This window comes from Glycine max, chromosome 11, assembly GCF_000004515.6.
Source record: "Glycine max cultivar Williams 82 chromosome 11, Glycine_max_v4.0, whole genome shotgun sequence".
Taxonomy (NCBI): domain Eukaryota; kingdom Viridiplantae; phylum Streptophyta; class Magnoliopsida; order Fabales; family Fabaceae; genus Glycine; species Glycine max.
The window spans coordinates 38595556-38616060 of NC_038247.2; the positions used below are offsets into that span (position 1 = coordinate 38595556).

The 20505-nt window shown below is 31.1% G+C and overlaps 4 protein-coding genes and 1 non-coding gene across 5 annotated transcripts; 3 read left to right on the forward strand and 2 right to left on the reverse strand.

Annotated features, from left to right (window-relative positions):
• The first annotated feature begins 672 nt into the window (after positions 1-672).
• On the forward strand, positions 673-1670 carry LOC100779018 (uncharacterized). Its single transcript, NM_001252748.3, has one exon. It carries the CDS (start codon positions 718-720, stop codon positions 1468-1470), a length of 753 nt encoding a protein of 250 aa, NP_001239677.1. The 5' UTR covers positions 673-717; the 3' UTR covers positions 1471-1670.
• A 3578-nt stretch (positions 1671-5248) lies between these two features.
• Positions 5249-5941, forward strand: LOC100500405 (uncharacterized). The gene has a single exon (NM_001250619.3). The coding sequence runs from the start codon at positions 5284-5286 to the stop codon at positions 5617-5619; it is 336 nt and encodes a 111-aa protein (NP_001237548.2). The 5' UTR covers positions 5249-5283; the 3' UTR covers positions 5620-5941.
• A 3941-nt stretch (positions 5942-9882) lies between these two features.
• Positions 9883-10783, reverse strand: LOC100527069 (RING/U-box superfamily protein). The gene has a single exon (NM_001251286.3). It carries the CDS (start codon positions 10608-10610, stop codon positions 10185-10187), a length of 426 nt encoding a protein of 141 aa, NP_001238215.2. The 5' UTR covers positions 10611-10783; the 3' UTR covers positions 9883-10184.
• Positions 10784-13459: 2676 nt separating this feature from the next.
• On the reverse strand, positions 13460-18255 carry LOC100778486 (uncharacterized). Its single transcript, XM_003538550.5, has 15 exons — positions 17779-18255; positions 16583-16688; positions 16359-16470; positions 16089-16232; positions 15793-15897; positions 15394-15477; positions 15201-15316; positions 14968-15069; positions 14762-14875; positions 14611-14667; positions 14457-14523; positions 14301-14354; positions 14079-14153; positions 13955-13990; positions 13460-13795 (listed from the first exon to the last, which is right to left on the reverse strand). The coding sequence occupies exons 2-15, from the start codon at positions 16600-16602 to the stop codon at positions 13682-13684; spliced, it is 1200 nt and encodes a 399-aa protein (XP_003538598.1). The 5' UTR covers positions 16603-16688; positions 17779-18255; the 3' UTR covers positions 13460-13681.
• A 1935-nt stretch (positions 18256-20190) lies between these two features.
• Positions 20191-20263, forward strand: TRNAR-ACG (transfer RNA arginine (anticodon ACG)). The gene has a single exon. It is a non-coding gene; the product is annotated as a tRNA-Arg (tRNA).
• The last annotated feature ends 242 nt before the right edge of the window (positions 20264-20505 follow it).

The window sequence follows — 20505 nt, forward strand, 5'->3', positions numbered from 1 at the left end:
TCACAGATCACAATTATATGTTATTACGTACTTCTATTACTCACATTGACTTGAGTGAACACTTGTGATTTTAGACTAATTCAATATTTGGTCCTGCATGGGTCACTATATAAGTAATATTGGTAAATCATAATTTTAGTCCGTAAAAGTTTAAAATTTAAAGTAAGTCTCTATGCTAATATTATGTATAGATATTGAAATGAAATAGCTTTTAGGGCTAAGGACTAAAATACGAAGACTAAACAGATATAAGAATGAAACGAGTAATTAATTCATAAAGATAAACAAAACCTTCAATCTTATTGCCTCAGCTAACTTTACTGATGGGCTAGTCCATGCTGCAGCTTTCACAAAGACACGGTCTGACCCTTATTTGGAACGTCTTCAAACCATATCTATTACCCATATCACGTCACTACAATGACGCATGAGCTACAATATTAACGCCTATTCAAACACGCAAAAGAGGTATTGGAATAAAGTTATATCAATAATTCACCACCGCATTCTCAAGTCCAACCGATCCTGCCTTGGTTCAAAATTCCATTGAATTATTTGGCAAAATTAAATTCGGATGCAAAGATGCATCGTTATCTATCCCATTTCTAGGCATATAATATTATTATATTATTATTTAACTGCCTATATAAGGGTCTCCAACAACTGAAAAATAAAACAGAAAACTAACTTCCTCCAAGTTTCCAACAAAAAAAAAACATGAGAAGGAGCCTTGTGTTTCAACAGCAATACTATGCTGATGATGGCACATGGATGGAGACTCATCAGGCTCAGCAACATGGCTATGCCTTCCACGAAGAGTCGTCTTGGAGCTCTGATAACAACTACGGCCACAAGCGATTCCCAGCAGCCATGCACATGAACAAGCTTGGTGCTTTTGCTGTGGACTCTGATCTCTCAATGTCAAAACAGAAGCATACCAAGTTAGGAGGAGCCATGCGCATGAACAGGCTTGCTGCTTTTGCTATGGACTCTGACATCTCAATGTCAAAGCAAAGGCATGGCAAGTTAGGAAGAGGCATGCACATGAACATGAACATGCTTGGTGATTTTGCTATGGACTCTGAGATGTTAATGTCAAAGCAGAAGCATGGCAAGTTAGGAGGAAGCTCCGGCAATAATATTTTTCAAGAAGGCATGCACAGTGACCATGGCTTTGGACGTGGCTATGCACATCATGGGGGTGGCAAAAAGTTACCTTTTGCTGCCAATAGTAGTAACTCTCATCATTTTTCGAAGGGTGGTGGCAAGTTCAATTCTGGTGGGCACCATGAGTATTTCTCGGAGGAAAGCGAGGAGTACGAGGAGGCTTATACCGAGGAGCATGTTGGTGCAATCACAGCTAAGGTGGAAGAAATGAGATATCAGCACCATAACTTGGGTGGGGATCCTTGCTATGTCAATCCCTATGACAGGAATAACAAGAACTGGTGGACAGCAAAGGGGATCTAATTAATATACACGACCTACTTCCTCTGCATTTGCTTCTTGCTATATGATCGATACAAACTGTAATAAAATGTGTGTTTCTGTTGTTTTCTTATGGGGAATAAGATTCCCCTGATTGTATTTGGACCTTTGTCATGCTTGATGAAGTTACTTGTAATATCTACTTTTAACTTATGAAGTTGTAATATATTTGGACCCTTGTCTTTGATTGAGATGACTCTGAGTTCTTTATTTGCAGCTCAATATGTCCTTTAATATTACCATCACCATACTCACGAAATAAAAAAAGCCATCTACACTACAGGTAAAAGTGTGAAACCAATGTATCTTGTCAAGATGCTTTAAGCATGCATACCTTTTTCTGCCTTTTAAATATTTACATCGTTTTTATGTAGTAATGCTAGTGAAATAATAATGAGGTTTCTAGTATAATAATATCATGAAGTGCATGTTTGGTTTTCAGCTAGGAGCCCCAAAGGTTTGTTTTATATATAAAACTAAAGAATAAAGAAGTCTTTAATTTTATTTAGTTTTCAGTTCAGTTTGAAGCTAAATTAAGTTCTGTCTAAACTTTATCTTGAAACTCGGTTCAAAATGAAAGAAAAGAGAGAATTATTTTTGCAAACTCGGTTTATAAAATGAAGCTCATTTAAGTTTAGAACCTTTAATCCAAATACAAGTTAGGTCTACAAAATAATATCCTTGTTTGTTGTAACACTTTAATTTTTTGTAAAATAAATTAAAAAAAAAATTTATTTAAGTTTTAGAAAAATAATGAGATTTTTGTAATTAAATAAAGAAGAAGAAATATTTTTATTAATTAAAATAATAATTTTAAGGTAAATAAAATAAATATATCTTCTTAGAAAATAAAAAATATTTTTTTTTTATTTATTCATTTGATAGTAAGTAAAATAGAGTTTATTTTTATAAGATAATAAATATAAAAAAAAATAATAGACTGAAAGTACCCTAGGAATAAATAGAGACATAGTAGGCTAATTTTATTTGTTATTTCTTCCTTTCAAATTCGTTTTTCCTTCTTTATTTTTCAAAATCCTATTTTTTTCCCGCATACATTCAAATTTGTTCGAGTAAAATTACAATCTTAGACTCTTTAATATTTGGATCATCGTGAAATTTGAAAAAAAGTTTCGAAACTCATTTTTTCACATCCCCACCATTTGGAGTTGTGAAATAATGTATGTGGTGAAAGAAATGTTCATCGTATGGAACTTTATTTTTTCCACATACACCCAAACTTGTCTCAATAAAACTACAGTCCCAGACTCGTTAACCATTGGATTATTGTGAAATTTGACAACAAGGTTAAAAACTAATTTTCTCACATTCTCACCATTTGGATTTATGAAATAATGTCTCTAGTAAGAGAAATGTCTCTCGCGTGGAGCTTTCTTTTTCCCGCATATACCCAAACCTATCCAAGTAAAACCACGACTCCAAACTCGTTAATCATTAGATTATCGTGAAATTTGAACACCACATTTGGAACTAATTTTTACACATTGATATTTGTGAAATAATGTCTGTGGTGAAAGAAAAGTCCCTCGCACGAAGACAGTGAAAAGGCTTCAATCCACTCTCCTTCTCTCTAACGCTTGGAAACCTTACTAGAACAACCAAAGAAAAAGCTTGAGAAATCTTAGGGAACCGTTAGAGACGTCACTATCACTATCGAATTACACACATGAGCCTGTGTAGGGATCCTTAAATAATCAAATTGAGAATTATTTTGGGATGTTTACTGTATTGTGATTCTTCCTTTATGATTATAATTACGAGATTGTTGTGTTTGACATATCAATTGATGCCCTGATGTGAATTGGTTGAAAAAATTGAGTGTTCTTAGTGTTTTCATGTTTTTGATCTATGATTTTGATTCCTTTGATTTTAATATGATTATGTGAAATTGTTTGAGGGGTTTAATCATATGAACATAACATATTAATATTATTATTGTGCAACATGTATATAATGCATGAGGTGTGATAACGTATTGTCTTGGGATTTTGTAAGTGTAATGAACTATGTGTAAGTGACAAGTTGAGTATGTATTAAATTATGAGATCACACATGTGTATTGAGATGTTATGTGTATTGAGTTGTGAACTATGAACCGTACAATCACACGACTCTAAGACCCTTTAAGGGCGACGAGTTAATGCACGACGAATATTATGATGAGATCCATTATGGAAACCCGGTGAGTTTAATCACTTTAAGACGCGACGAGTTAAAATTATTTTGAGAAAAATTGAGAAGTTGTATGTTTTGGACAGTTTGTAGATAGAGTTTGCGTACTAAAATGTTTTATGGGTTAAACTTGAATCAGGAGGGAGAGACCCTGACGGACTCTTTGGAGTGTAGACTTTAGAGGTAAATACATTCGGTTTGAATGTTCCTTGAAGCCTATGTTAATTCCATATAGTTGGAACGTTCTCGCAAGACAGAGTGACCCTGACTGGTCTTCCTATGATTTTATCTAGTGAGAGTGACTTGACTTATCAGCGTGTGCTCTATCTTGTCATGTACTCTGGGAGCCCGACGAGGTTTTTCACTAACATTGTACCACATTACATATAAAATTGAATCTTAGTATATTTATTGCATAACGCTTATGTATTGATCAATATTGATTGATTGAATGATATTGTGTTTTGATCCCTGAGTACGTGAGTGATGTGAAAATGTGAGACGTGTAGTGTTGATATGTATATCTATGTTATCTTGTTTCTCTCTATTAGTTAGGAATGTGATAACTCACTCCCTATGTATTATTTGTGTTTGAATCCTGTGATGATCTTAAATTTTGTGTTCGTGGGAGCATATAGTTAGGTGAATGATTATGGAGAACTTTGTGCTAAAGGATGCTGGAACACAATGTTCTGATAGGATGTGACATTAGAACATGAGTTTCTGTATTATTTGCATAATATTCTGATAATTAACACGAATGTGAACCTTTTACCCATGTGAATCCTTTATATTTATTGAATAAAATTATTTTAATTAATTTTACATTTTTATGTAAGACATTATATAAATATGTATGTCGGGATACAGAATGTCACATTTGTGATAGGAAATAGGGATGATACAATCATAATAACAAGGAAATGATTAACAAGAATCCCGAACAGTTTGTTGCGAAAATTTTTGGGAAAATCTAATTTTGTTTTATTAGTTAAAATAATCTTGTCATTGTGTAAAGCCTCCCTTTTCCTTTCTACATTCTTTGGTATAGACTAAGGCAACTTTCATTAGAGACAATTCTATTTAAACCGGATAGGATTATAATGAGCGACAAAGCTCTTTCCTTCAAATATTTGACCAGCTGCATTGGTTCTATTTTCCTGGAATGGTTTATCAAACAAGTTGATTCCATTCAATGAAGAGCATAATACGGGATTGATTTCCTTCAACTGTAACTGTAAGTGTAAAACGAATCAAATTGAATGGTGGAGCTAATTATTTTCTTATCCATCTAGCTTTAATTAGATATTCTGATCCATTATGCCGGTGCTCAAAGATCCACTAGTCCATATTTAATTCTCTTCTTTTTTGTTTATAAGTTTTTCTTTTCTTTTCCGAAAGAGAAGGGTATTAGATTCAGCCTTATCATGATAGAATTTTATTTTTATAAACACCATATCATGATAGAATAACAGCATATATTATATGATGTATACATCCACCAAAAAAGAGAAGAAGAAAGCAACATAGTCAGTGTATAAATAAAATACAAGGAGACAAAAATGTTAAAGAATGAAGGCGTAACTTTGAGATAGCTAGGAAATGGCATACCAAATGCAAATGCAAAAGCAAAACCTGAGATACCGAGGGTGGTGCCCCTCGAACGATTACCAAGTCCATGAAGTAATAGGGCCTGCACTACTACGCAAGGGCCTTGATCGTCCTCGACATCAGAAGGGTCGCGTGGCGTTCAAAACCGATCTAGAAGAGTCCATAACAGTAGCAGAACCAACCCCTGTGCCTGCAGAAACTGAAACCCCTACTACTACAAACCATGCAAATGGTTTTAGGAGCGTGGACCAAAAAGCTGATGCGTTTATTAAGCAGGAGCATAGAAGGATTGAACTTGCCAGGCTCAAGTCTTTGGGACAAATATAATTAGCACTTAGCAGCTACTTATTATAATAAGGCCATGCATGTTTCTCATATCATATCATATATACTTACATACAAACATGCAATAATCTCCACCTTGGCTACTCTGGAATTAGCATGTGTCTTTTTCCTTCTTTTTTTTAGACGTCTTAGATTAGATTAGAGCATGTTTTGCATTTTCATTTTCACCCTAAATAATGCTTCTAGCCCTCGATCACCCTAGTATACGGTTACGGTGTGCTTTAAATATATAATTTCTTATTTCACATGCGTTCAGTTCAGTAGTGTACTCGTTATGACTAATTTAATTTGTAGTTTTCATGGTACGTACCACCTCCCCCCATATTGCAGTGTTCTGCTTCAATGCAAATTTTGGGGAAATTGGAACTTTTTTTTATGCATATTAAGTTCCCATGAAGCTATCATATTATTAATCCCTAACTGGGGTAAAGGATTAGGAAACCTCGCAGAAAAAAGTGAGTCAGAGAACCTTAATCTCCTATATCATGAGAAATTATTGATTGGAATAGATGTTTGTAGGGAAAACACCACTCTCGTTCCCCTGTCCCTTATCAATGACGATGCATTTTGTTTTAAATGACTCTCCCTTCAAGTTACATCAATGTTGTTAAATTTATTAAGATCATTGACTCAATCATGGTGTGAGATCAGATCACTAGTTAGAACTAATGAGTCAGAAATCAAACCAATTAAAGTTAAACCATGCAGACAGATATCATATGGTTCCCCTCCAAGTTGCATCACTGTGATTAAACTTTGTCCGTTTATCAACTAGCTAGGCTAACATACCTATACGTATATCCGCACAAAACATACGCGCATCACGCACACAGAAAATCAACATTCAAGTAAATTTTCTTTTCCAGTAGAATTTGGGAAATTTTTTACTATTGAAAATGTCGTAAGGGGATGATTTTTCCTAGCATGAGGTGGAGAAATTAAGTTCAAGGCTCTCAACAATACTTGGTAGAGAATTTATCAAGTAGACAATTTTGAACTTATAACCTGTTTTTTTTACTGCAACTTATAACCTGTTAAGATGTGAGATTCTAGCTAGAGGCTGATTCAAATTGGCGGTGCTAGATGCAATTGATTGGGGTTAAATGGATGTCATGTAGTAGGCAGCATATATATTATCATGGGTTTTGTGATTTTCTTTTGTTTGCCTTAAATGTTGGGTAGTGGATTAATATTCTGTGACATACTGATCTTGTATATTTTGGCATTGGTACACCTTGTATTCCTGCTTCATTCTCAATAATATTTATCTGATTTTAGCCTTTCAAAATAAAATTAAATGTGAGATTCTATCTTTCCTACTTCACTTAAATAATTTCTTGCAGATAATTTGAAAATATTTGTATCGGCATGGTTATTTAAAGATAGTATAAATATTTTATTATCATATTTTATTGAAAAAGTTATTATTGATTGACTATTGTGTACCAATTGTCTTTAATTAATTATATTCAAATAAATTAACTTATACGGATTAAACTATTGGTAACTAATCATATTCGAAGGTGAAATTATATTTTTCTTTCACTATGTTTGTCTTATATTAAGTTTATTTATCAACAACATCTAATAGAGTCAATAAATAATTGAGTTTCTAAATTAAGTTAAGTTGTGTGCACCTTTAATTGAAGGTATAAATAAGTCAAATTTATTAAAGTTTTAATTTTTTAACTTTCATAAATATAAAACATTTAGTTAGTATACTTATTTTTTTCTCTATCAAATTATATCACATATTATATCTACACTAATGATAAAAAAATATTATACCTAGCTAAACTTTTCTCACTTTCTCTTCCAAGTTGTGTGTGAAGTAACATGGGATATAAAAAATCTTTTTCAATCTACTTTTCCACTTAACAAAATCTTCTCAGGTGACATTAAGGTTATTAATTAAATACTGTATTATTTAGTAATTAAATATCTAAAAATGTTATAATAAATAGAGAACTAAAGTAAAACATAAAATAAAGTTTAAAGAACGGAATTCTAGTTTCATGTTTTCTTTCTGCCTGTTTTTGCCTCATTTCAGTCACTTGACGTGGGAATGCAGATCTTATTTTATTTTTCATTTGAATTAAATTATCTTATTTTTAATTTATTTCCTGTTTATAAGAGTTTGTAATAAAAAATATTTTTTAATTTTTTCACTAATTATTGCATAAAATAAAATAAAAATAATTTTTTAACCAAAATAATACTATATTAAAATGTGTTTCAAAAGTCAAGAAGTTCTAGTGAAACAAATCAATACGTGGCATTAAATACAATTTTCACGCATTCTTCGGTGTTTCAAGCAAAATCATTTAACACGCCATGAATGCTTAGAGTCTATCAATCAAAATCATACCCTCATCCCTTAATAAAAAAAAATTTAAAAAAAAAAATCTATAATCCGCTGAAAGAAAGAAAAAAAATTAGATGAAAAAAAATAAAAATGATAAAAATAAAAACATGAAAAATTGTCTATATACTTGAATAAGTAAAAAATGAAAAAATATAGTCGTATATAAATAATTTTTTTATTCTTAAGATAAATTTTTCAATAGAAATATGGTATTAAAAAGGTTGTGTGTGGACAATATTTTTTATTTTATTACTAGTTGAAAAATTTGTTTATACATAAAGTTTGTTTGAAATACTTTTAAAATGTTCACTTTTAGCTTAGCTTTTTATACATTCTTTATGTTTTTATTTTTAATATATTTATTATTTTTTTACCTTTTTTAAATAAATTATAATTTTATTATTTTTTAGTTATTTTATATTTTTTATTTATTTTAATAATTAATTTTATTGAATATTTATATTTTAATAAATTAATTTTTAACTTTTAAATTTTAATTATTAACTAACTTTTTAACTAATTTTTTTCGACTTAATCAAATAAATACTTTATGATGCACAAAATATTGATAGTATCTCTCAAATTTATTACGCATGAATCACCCCAACTCCGAATAATTTTTCTCACTAAGCCTTACAGGAAAAAGAACAGCCTTTCTTGATTATAAAGATTTATTCTTTAATTATAAATTACCAATTTATCATAAGATTATTAAATTTTTTTAATTATTTTAAAATTATATCTAGAATGATTTTAATTAATTATTTATGTAAAAATCTTAATTTACATATACTCATTAAAAAAACAAGAGAGATTATTTTTGTTGTGAAAATATGAAAGCACAATTACACAAATGAAACGGAGAAAGACCGTGAGGCTATACTATACTGAAATGAAATAGTAAAATATGGCTCTTCTGAACTTTATATATAGTTTTTTTATTTAATAATGTGCCCGATCTCTATGATAACTGAAATATTATTTCTGAGTATATCGTTTTTCCGTTTAGTAAAAAATGAAACTACCCTTCTAATTTTTTTCTCTTTTATGCATTTGAAGTGAGACTTGACAAAAACATATTCACTAAATAAAATAAAACATTAGCTAAAGTGTGAAAAAAGTAAAAGCGGGAGGAATAAACTTCAAATTTCTTTTTTCTTAAATCTTTATTTAATCTTTTTACTGTAACTTAAGTTTCAATTTAATAATCTTCTATTTATTCATAATAATAACATTTTAAAAATTTAATTACCAATTAAGAGTCAATCAATTGCATTAATCTTACATAAGAAGATTCTGCTATGTGAGGACACAAATTTCTTTTGGTTATAAGTGATGACACGAACATTAAACAAAATGTTGTGACTAAAATTATAAAATGAGAGACCAAATTAAAAAAAACGATAGTTAAAACCTAAAATAAATTAGAAAATGGAAAACAGAATTTCACTTATTGAAAATATAAAAATAGATTAAAAACATATTTCTCTAAATATAATTGATAATTATTTACTAAATTAATTAAATTTAAAATACTGTCCTGATTAATTATTTATGTCATTAACATTTCCAATTTATAAATTAAATTATGTCTCGAATTTAAATTATGATTAACCCTTGCGTGTGGAATTAATCCTATAAATTATGATTGATGCTTGCGTATGAAATTAATACTGTATGGAAGTAATCCTGTAGGGAGCAAAATAGAGCTATGAATAATTTGGATAACTCAAATGATAAGCCTAGCTACTTAATCATTCAAATTGAAGCCTGTTTGTGTAACTCGTTAAATGGATTTTACCTACCGCTCTAAGATGGTGTTCGAACGGTTGGAAAAAATACCTAAAATCCATTTGAAAATTGAAACAAACTAACAAGCCGGAAGTATTAAATTAGAATTATCATGCAGCAATGAAAAGAGAATTTGGTATACTTGCACATACAAAATCGAGCTATTAATTAAGGCAACGTCATCTCTCATTATGTTCCATATATAAAAGCTAAAACATAGAGAAACTGAGTTGGGTTGAAGGAGGTGTACAAATCTAAAAGTAAAGAAATGAAAAGAGGCATTGATTCTTTTCACTATAACAAGTTAACAATATATAGCAACAACTACAACTATAGCTAGCTGGCTAGCTCTAATTGTAAATTTGAAACTAATTAACCTTTGTATATGTCTCTAGTCGATGGAACGACACAAGGGGCAAGTGCTGTGTTTGTTATCAAACTCAAACCATTTGTCTAAGCAACCTCTGTGGAAGTAATGCTTGCAAGGCAACTCACTAACCTCTTGATTGTCTTCAAAACGACACAAACAAACGCAGCACTCCACCATAGCCACACTTGTTCCTCCTCCTATGTCATGACTGTGGCACAATGACTTGTACTGAGTTATTGACACCCTCCTTTCCCGTGATGATGATGATGAACTAATTTCATCATCATGTTCAATGTTTGAAGAACTACTAGCAGCACTGCCACCAAACACTACTTGGAGCATGGATCTAAACATGCTCTTCAACAAAGCCACTGAGAAAACCGTGTTTATCACAAGCACAGGTAGCACCCCTTCAGATGCACTAATTGGGAAATTTGAGAGGCCCATAATTGATAATTATTCTCAGTTTCTCACTCACACACAACCACAAAATTGGTTTGGTTTTGGTTTGCTACTTAACACAAATTAATAAGGAGAATGAGACCAGACCCAGCACAGGACAACCCAACATATATAACAAAAAAACACAAGCCAACCCACTTGCCTGATAAACATTACATGTTATGTTAGAATTTATAGTAATATATATATATAGAGAGAGAGAGAGAGAGACACTATAGTGAGTGATGTTCACATATTCTAACTAGCGAATACTAACCATGGTTGATGGTTCTATTGGGTGACCTTGGGAAAGGGGTTTTACGCGTGGCAACACGTGGTAAGTACTGAGGTGAAGTGAAAAATCAATAAAAAAAAAAAGGAAAGTTTGAGAGAGCCACGTGTCCGTGGTGGCCACTCCGAGGTTTCTAGATTTTCGGCTGGGTCCGCGTAAAGCCCTTTAACTCGCTAACGCACTGCCTCAATCAATTATTTATTTCAACTTAAAATCTTCCACAAAGTATTCAAACTCTTTGTTATTATCATCATTTTTTCATTTTTTTTTATAGGTTACTCCCTCCGTATAAATATAATAATTATCGTATAAGAAAAAAAATCATTTTCAATAATTATTATTTTAATTTTTAATATAATATTAATTATTTTTTTATTTATATCTCTTATAATATTAATCATAAATAACAAAATTATTAATGAATTAGTGATGTATAAAATTAATTTTATACAATTATTACTGTTTTTCATATGTGATTTTGGAACGAAGGCACTGCTGTGTTAGAATATTAGTTTTTATTATAACGATTTTCATTTTAAGTTTAAATATTTTAGTTAGAGTTTTAATTTTAATATAATGTCAATGTAAAAAATATTTTTATAAACATGTTTTTCATTTTTATTTTTTTTGAAAAAATCTATAGATTAATTATATAGATATAAATCGTCTTTCTAATTAATTTTCTTTTTTTATCTAAAAACATCTATTTATACTGTTAGGAAAAAAAAAACATCTATTTATCGGTCGATATTTCAGTGTTGTATCTGTGTACACTTGTGAGGCATTTTTTTCTTAAAAAAGACTTTGACCTGACTTTTTTTTATCACGGAATAAGATACAGCGCTAACACGGTTTTTATATTTTTGTTATGCTTACTTATATTTATGCGTGACTAATTTTATTATGACAAATTCATAAGAATAATCTCTATAAAATATATCAATAAAAAAATAATTTTAAACATTTAATAATGTATGTTTAATATTTTCTCATAATCTGTCATATACATATAATTAAAAACTTGGTTTAAAATGTATACATTTTTAGAGCTATCTTATATTACTTATAAAAAAATGTTAATGATATTTTTATTATGTTAAAAAATAGTTACTTAAAAATTAAAAAAAATAGAAGTAATATCTTTAATATAAAATATTTGTGTTTAACAATTAAAAACATTTTAAAGGTTATAAAAGAATTAGAATCATTCATATCATAGGCTTGACTTAGTTTATGATAGGTTTAAAAAATATATGTCTTGTCAGGCTGACTTAATCAGCGTTTCTCACAATCCCAATTTAGACATTGCTATTTGCCTAAGAGATACATAACTCATAAAAGAGAAATGTTCCTTATTTTCCTTTCTCACAACCCCATTTTAGAAAGAAAGTGTTATTTGCCTAAGAGATCATAAAACTAGTGGCTACAATGTGAAACAGAGGCTAGAGAAGAAGACTGGTTTTAGCTGCTGGCTGCATCATAATGAGCCGAAACAAAAACAGCACAAGTTGAGCCGAACACACGGTTGTTTTTAATGTAGAAATTGGATTTTTTCTAACTCTGAAAGACGGAAATGAAATATATTTATTAGTCCAATTATAATTATGGCAAGTGACTAGATTAGATGAATTCCAGTGGCCCAACCCGTGATCAACAACACACACAAAACCAATTCCAAAAGTTTATAGTTGTTTGCTTCTTTCTCAAAATATACACCTGGCGTTCAGATATTGAAGAATCTAGTTGAGTTGTCGTCATCGTAGAGTTATTCAAGTGTTTGATTGAACATTCAACAACAATTTTGATTTTATTAAAACGATGGTAATCACCCGAAAAAAGCAAAAAAATTGTGCCCACAGCAACCATTTGGAAACAAATCTAGAAAGTTCACCAGAATTGAACACAAAGATACTGTGGAAATAGAACCCCGCATATCCTATTAGCGCCCCCACACCCCATTTTGAAAATGACTCTCCTGCCATTTTCTGTTTCTGGAGTCCTAATATCACACCTTCAAACATATATATATTATCATTAATTAAAATCTATTAAAAATTACAATAACATAAAAAGTTATTAAATATGATATAGGATTCATTATCTTTTGCAATTTTTAAAATATTCCCATCAATAAAAAAGAATATGTTCAAAAAAATGCATAAAAAGTATTACTAGCATTTCTTTCTTCTCTTTTTCTTTTTAAACTGAAACAACTCAACATCAATTAATCCATATGCATGGGTGATCCACATGCTTGGTGTTGATGGTAAATAAATATAATATGGAATAAATAAAATATAAAAATATAAAATAAAATTGTACAATCATTATTTAAACATTTTATAATAAAATCAATTTTTAAATTTTTATTCCAGTATCTGACAAGTAGAATAAAACAATAAGAAAATGTAACACTATTATAGTAATAGTCCTGTCTCCTCATCCCAAGGGTATGATAATTATGACATTTCGTTTTCTTTAATCCCAAAAACCCTAAAGAACTTCGTTGTCAGCCTCCAATTTAAGGATTCACTAGCATTTCCATTTCCTATAAGCACCTTCGTTAGCAGCAATAATAATTCTCTTCACTAGATTTACTCACTGTTAAGTACAGCAATTTCTACATCGAAATGATGTTTGGTCCCTAGCTAGGACTCTATATTGTGATTGCATTGCATGTACGTAACGTTACATAGGAATATATTTTTTTTTTTAAGGGAAAATTCTACGCGTAAGGCTAAGGGTAGTAACAATATGTTTACAAGTCAACTTAGGCCGAAGTCACCTAATGAGCAGTGGAATTAGATGTATCAATTCCAATGGAGTTGTGATACGCGTATTCAGCATTTGCCAACCGACTCTGGAACATGGTCCACTCCTTTCTACACCGCTCCCTCACCTAGCACCAACAACATTTGAACATCAACAAATTTCATTATCAAAATACAGATTCTTCATTAATACCATAATCTACAATCATAAGAAAAGTGATCAAAACAAATAGTCTAATAGTTTACAATGTAATAAAGATTAAGAATATTGAACAAGTAAAACATACCCCCTGCCATGGCGCTTTCCCTGTTTGAGATTCACCCTGCAGAGAAAAGGAGAATAGTTTTTTTAGTGAAATTGTTTTAGTCTTAGACTCTAGAGTAGTCATGGACTCATGGTAAAGAAAATACCTGATTCCCTAGTGAGGGAATACCTTGGTGAACAATCCACTGAGAATCAACAACTCCAATCTTCTCATGTGCAGGCTATATCAGAAAAAGGAGAATAGTTTAAAGTTACACAGAATGTTACAGATTGCATTTTTATTTTTCACTTTTTTTTTTCATTGGCATGTGCTTATCTTAAGGTCACACCAAATTAGACGATTTGAGAAAATGTGAGAATGGACTCACCTCAACACATTTTCTAAGAGCAAAATCAAGACCCCACCCATGGACCAAGTCATTCTGCATGTCAAGTGGTACAATCATAATTTTACCAAGTGCTTAAAGAACAACTTATCAAGGACATCTTTTAAAACAATTAGGACTTTAGGATTAACAGTCAACCTGAATCATATGCCACACACAGCGCCATGCATCTCGCGAGAACACTGGAGCCATAATCTCAACAAACCTGCATTTGTATTAACAGTGCTAGCACAATGAGATGCAGTCTTGTAGACTATATAATGTAATGATAAATACATAAGCAGCTACTTACGCTGCACAAGGAGGCAAATGAGGGTCAGAACACCATCCTGGTTTCTCCTCTGTCACTCTAACAGAAATACAAGAAAATAAACAGTAAATGCACATTCTTTAAAATAACATGAACTGCCATAAAACTGGTGCAGCACTCCAATCATTCTTACTTGTGAACTTCCTGATCACCTCTTCTTTTTGTCATTTGCCATGTCAACCCTCTATTAGGCTCCAAGCCAGGCTGTGAAATCTCCAAGCCATGCTTCCTCACAAGTTTTATGTACCTGCACTTGAAATAAGAGAGGCATATGAAATTTGATTAGAAATTAAATAAAATATTTAAAAAAAAAAAATCCCTCTCATATCCAATACTCACTCTTCTGCATTAAAATGCTCAACACCCAGGTCTTCATCCCATATGAATATATAGTCATATGGTGCCACAATGTCAGGATGCAGAAACCGCTTGGCATACCACCTAAGAGGGAAAAACTAAAATTGTCAATGTATTGACATAATTGAAATTAGGTAAGCACTAAACACTATTAATTGCAAAAACTACAATGAAAATTTATCCTCTAAAAAATAATGAACATCTTAGCTCCTTACCATTTGGTCTGTTTGTGAACACTCACATGAATAGCCTGCTTTGACCATTCAAACTCATCCCATTCAGTAGTTCGGCCATCATAATGAAATAGCAGAATAGTGAAGTTCCCTGAAAACTGTTAAAGCAAATTCTCAGTTAAAAGACACATAAACAAGCATATGCAAACAGAGAGAGGAATGAACTGATTAAGACCTTTTTCACAGCTGCATCAATATTATTTTTCTGATCATAGCCAACAGTGAAGGTTACAAGGTAATTTGGCCTGGACGTTAGATCCTGCAAGTGTGAACTTAATTAAATGCTCTGTCCACTAAATATTTGTTTGTTTTCCTTCATATAAGCAAGCAAATAATCTAGCCAAACATATGAAAGACTTATTTTTCTTTGCTATCATGTAGCACTTAACAAGGCCCTAAGCTGAAATTTAGCTACATTATTTTGATGCACAAAAAAGACAAGCTTTCGTTGCTCCAACTCCCCTACCCACCTCACAAAATGGAAGAAAAATAGGGAGAGAAAAAAAAAACAAATTTCTAGTGATATTTGGAATTGTGGCCACAACGAGCCTATAAACTGTTTTAGGATACACACCTCACTGGGCTTACCCCACAGTCTACGCAAATAATAGTCCGACTCAGCTTCAACAATGCCGGGAGGTAATCTTTCTGCACCTCTTGGATTTGATGGAACCCAAATCTGAAGAGAAGCAAGAAAATAAGGAGCATGTGAGTGATCAATAATTCAATATACAGACTCTCTAAGTAACCGTTTAGGAACAAGAACATGAAAAGGTCACTATAAAAGGCATGGATCATTAACTACCTAAAATCCCCATAAAACCAGTGACTTAAAATGCCTTAACAATGATGACAGGATGCAGTGTGTACCTTTGATGTATCATTTGATAATTGAACCTGCGATGAACTTCTTTTGTTACCATTATTCATAAAAGACCAAGCCTGGCGACCTGTATATCTGTCTTCGATGTAAGAAAGATCAATGGAGGGAAGCAGGCCAGATGGGAGATTCAACTGCAAATTGTTATGCGCTGTTAGCATACCATTATCAAGTCCAATAACATAAAACCATTGACAAAAAATTATTTCTGCAGAAACTATGCCATAAAGAGGAGAGGAAAGAGATACTCAGTCTTGCACCTTTGTTATTGACAATGTTGGAACTGATACTCCTATAAAGAATCCTAAAACTATACTAATAAAAGTTGTCACAAAAAACCTCATAATTTCACTTGGTTTTCTACCAGCAGAACTGCAGTCAATGAAATGGAAATGTCCAATGTCAATTGAAGGGAGTTGTTGAAATTAACCAGAATACACAAAATTTCTTGTTAAATAAACATAGCTATCACCAATGATTAGACCTGCGAGTGATGATTCCCATTTATGTTGGAACTTCTGTAACTGTATGTTCATAAAACTATATGGAGGAGCTATTCTTCACTGTTTATCAATTGGCAAGTATCCTCCCTATAAGAAACAAATATGCTTGTTAAATTAAAATAATAAAAACCCTGCCAAAGGAACAAAGCGGAAAGAACAAGAAACATTAAAAATTTGGAACCCGATAATGATTCTGATTTCAAAAGAACACAAGGGATAATTGTTTTACGAGACAAAAAATTTATCTTGTTAGGAATACAAATTATACAATATCCCCTAATATCATCTCAAATCCCCAACATAGCATTGGCATTTACAATATTAGTTTACTTCTATCCACGAAGGTGTTCCACAACCCAAGAGCATGGCAACTTATCATAGTACCATTCTGTTGAACTTTTCCAACCATATCAAATGGCAGTTATTGAAGCAAGAGCACTTCTAAAAGGCACTGTCGGTGGTTAGTGTGGTAGAAATTTCCAAGAAGCAAAAAGCAAAGGAACCAAGTTTAGCTAACAGTTCTTGAAGAAAGACACCGAGTGAAATGAAACATAGGCAAGAAAAGCATGTGTTTTTTTTTCCTCAATAACCTCCGAAATCATCTCAGATAGGTTGGACAACTCATGTGATCTCTTTGACAGAAGATGGATACGGATTTACATAGATATTGACACCCAACATAGTAGCTTCACTACACATATGCAAAACCACGCGGCAATTTCTATGCAAAATATAGAAACTGCCATTAAAACATTCAAATAAAAGGAAGGAAGAAAAAGGAAAGAGAAAATATAAAACTTGCCATATCTGAACTATCTTAATTTTTTATAAACAAAAAACCTTTAACAAGCAAAAACTCTCTCTTGAGAAAATTATTGATAAGCTTTTTGGGAAAAGAGGCACAATTAATGATTGCACTACCACTTAACATAATCTGAATTCATAAATCATTTTGCGGCATCTATAATCGATAAACTGAAACTCTATTGAATGCTATGACCATGATCCTAAATTTTAAGACTTTTTTATCTTTCTTTCGGAAAAGAAGGGGAAAAGGGAATAAAATTACATGGGGTTGTGTTTTCCGGAAATTTGATCCTAGTATTTGAAGCTTCCAACTTTAGTTTATGGATTCTGAAACTGCAAAGACAATAAATAAGAGAAGCAGAAAACGTACCAGGAACAGGAAGAGCAAGAGGAAGATCTGAGCAAAAATGGAAGCTTTTTCTGGTGAAAAGCTGAGAAAAAAACAGCCCAAGTGCGAGGAGTTTGATGATGTTGATCGAAAACAAACAATGAAGTTATAGAGCGAGAAAAGAAAGAATTTTTCAGCGGCAGAGACACGTGTATGAAGAAATAAATGAAGGGTGGAATCTTCTTCCCTCTCTCTATGGTTTGGGTTTATAGCAAAAGCACAACCAAGCAAGATCTTAATAGAGTTTAAACATCATGCAGGGTCATGGTCCTCTGTTTTGTACTCCTTGTTTTGGTTTTGGTTTTTGAGTTCCCTTGCTCTTCTTCAACCTTTACTTTACAGAAATTAATGAGAGAGAGAGAGAGAGAGCAATGGCTGTGATTAGTGATTGTATTTGAATTTTCAAATCAAATGTTATTAGGATGATTTGTGATAAGAGATAAGTAATTGTGCTTTTGATTGAAGCTGTTGGTGTAAAAGATAAGAAGAGGTGGTGGTACCACTAAAAAAATAAATAAAGTTATGGGGTGGTGTTTTGTTAATGCATTTATTAGGCAAAGGATTTAGGTCGAATGAAATTGATGACGTTCCTGCTTCAAAAGGGATTAGGAATTTAGGACTCTTATGGATGTTTGTCACTAAACAAAACAAAGACGAGAGTGGACTTATAAATTCTTTTTTACCTTAACAATGCTTAAAAATTAGAGAATGTTACGAAGTGTTTTTATAATATTGATTAATTAATTGAAGGTACTAATAATTGCCTATTGGAATTTTCTTATAAAAAAAATATTATTTAAAAGTGATTTCTTAATCATTAAGAACATCTTAGTTATGTTGGTTTTAAAGAGATTTTGACACATTCTTAATATTTTAAAATCTTATATAACTTTTTTTATAATTTAATGAAAAGTAGTCACATAAATAAAATATAATTTTGAATCAATTATGAAATTAATTTTTAATATGAGACTTAAATACACATAAAACTATAGATTTTTATAAAAAGAATATTATGTATGAATCAAACTAATGTCTTATCTCACAAATCAAGTATGTATTATTAATTGAGTTAATCAAAATTCAATATTTTAATAGTAACGTTAACATAAGATTGTAGAAATTAATTTGAAATATGAAAAACAGGGGAAATTATTGAATTTTATAAAATCGTGAAGAGTGTTTGGAGAAGTATTTTTATTGAAATTTGTTTACAAACTTACTTTTTTTTTCTCGTAGTGTAATTTTCTTTTCTTTTTTTACAAAAAAAAAATCATGTAATAAGGAGTTTATATATCTAAAAATTAAACTAAAATGCATAATAACTACTAGTACTTTTGTGTTCACCAAAAAAACTAAGTACTTTTGTGCTTCCATGAATCATGATATTATAATTTCGTTTAATTTTACAGTTTTCTGAGAAGTAAAAAATTCAATCAAGTTAGGGGACCTAGATATTGAATGGTCTGAAATAATATGTGAGTAATCAAAATTGATTGTGTTGTGACAGCATCATAATTCAATCTAGTTAGGCATAATAGTAATATTCAGAGTCATAGCCAAAGAATTTGAAGAGCCAAATTATTAAGAAAGAGCCAAATAAATTAAGAATGTTCAGGGAAATTACCCCATGCAGCCGTCAACATGGAATGGAATTGTGAACATATGACCCATTCAGGACATGTACTGATTTGACATTGGAGTGTTTATGCAGTTCTTATTGTTCGCTAGAAATCATTGTAGTCATCATTCAACATTGAAGTCCATTGCTTATTATCGATGCAAAAACTATCTCAGTGAGTATGAGAACTCAAACTCAATATCATATCAGAAATTTGTTTATTCTAATACTATCGCATTTAATGTTTATTTCATTTAATAAATTTTTATAAATGCTAAATTAAAATATACCAATACAACCATTATTAAATCATGTAATATTATTCTTAAGAAAATCCACGTAATACTATCTTCATGATCATATATATCTATTTTTTGAATCAATTAAACATTTGTATACATTTATTCTTATAGTCTACATTTAATTGTATTTTAAAAAAATATCATTCATTAAATTAAAGTTATTTAATGAAATATCAAACAGTTGTTGATTACCTGGGTTTTTTTTATAATAGATGTTCATTTTTTTTTAAATGATAACTTTTAATATAACAATTAAATTAATAAAATTTAATGTTTATGAGAAGATATTAAACTAAAAGAGCATCTTTAATCCCCTTCTTATTGTTTAAAATCTCTTTTTTAGTTTTTATTACCTGTTGTCATACAACAAATTCTCCCCTAGGCTTATCATGCATAGAGCATACTGTTCATAATTTGCTTCATAAACTTAACAATTTTATTATTATTCTGAACGCAATTGAATGTCGCTTAGACTCCATGGCCCAATGGATAAGGCGCTGGTCTACGGAACCAGAGATTCTGGGTTCGATCCCCAGTGGAGTCGTTTCATATTTTTGTAATTTACAATCCCTGCAAAAGTTTGTTCAACTGAGATATCATTATCAAGGTTATCTGATTTTTATTTTTTAACCACATATCTCTCTTTAAAAATCATATACTATAAAACAGCCATCAAGAATCTAAGTGTAGAGATGCTATTTATTTACAACTTTGATTACAAAGTCACAAGTGACCTGTGCTATATATCGTCCAGGTGTCATTGGAGACACCAGAAATTTTTGCTTT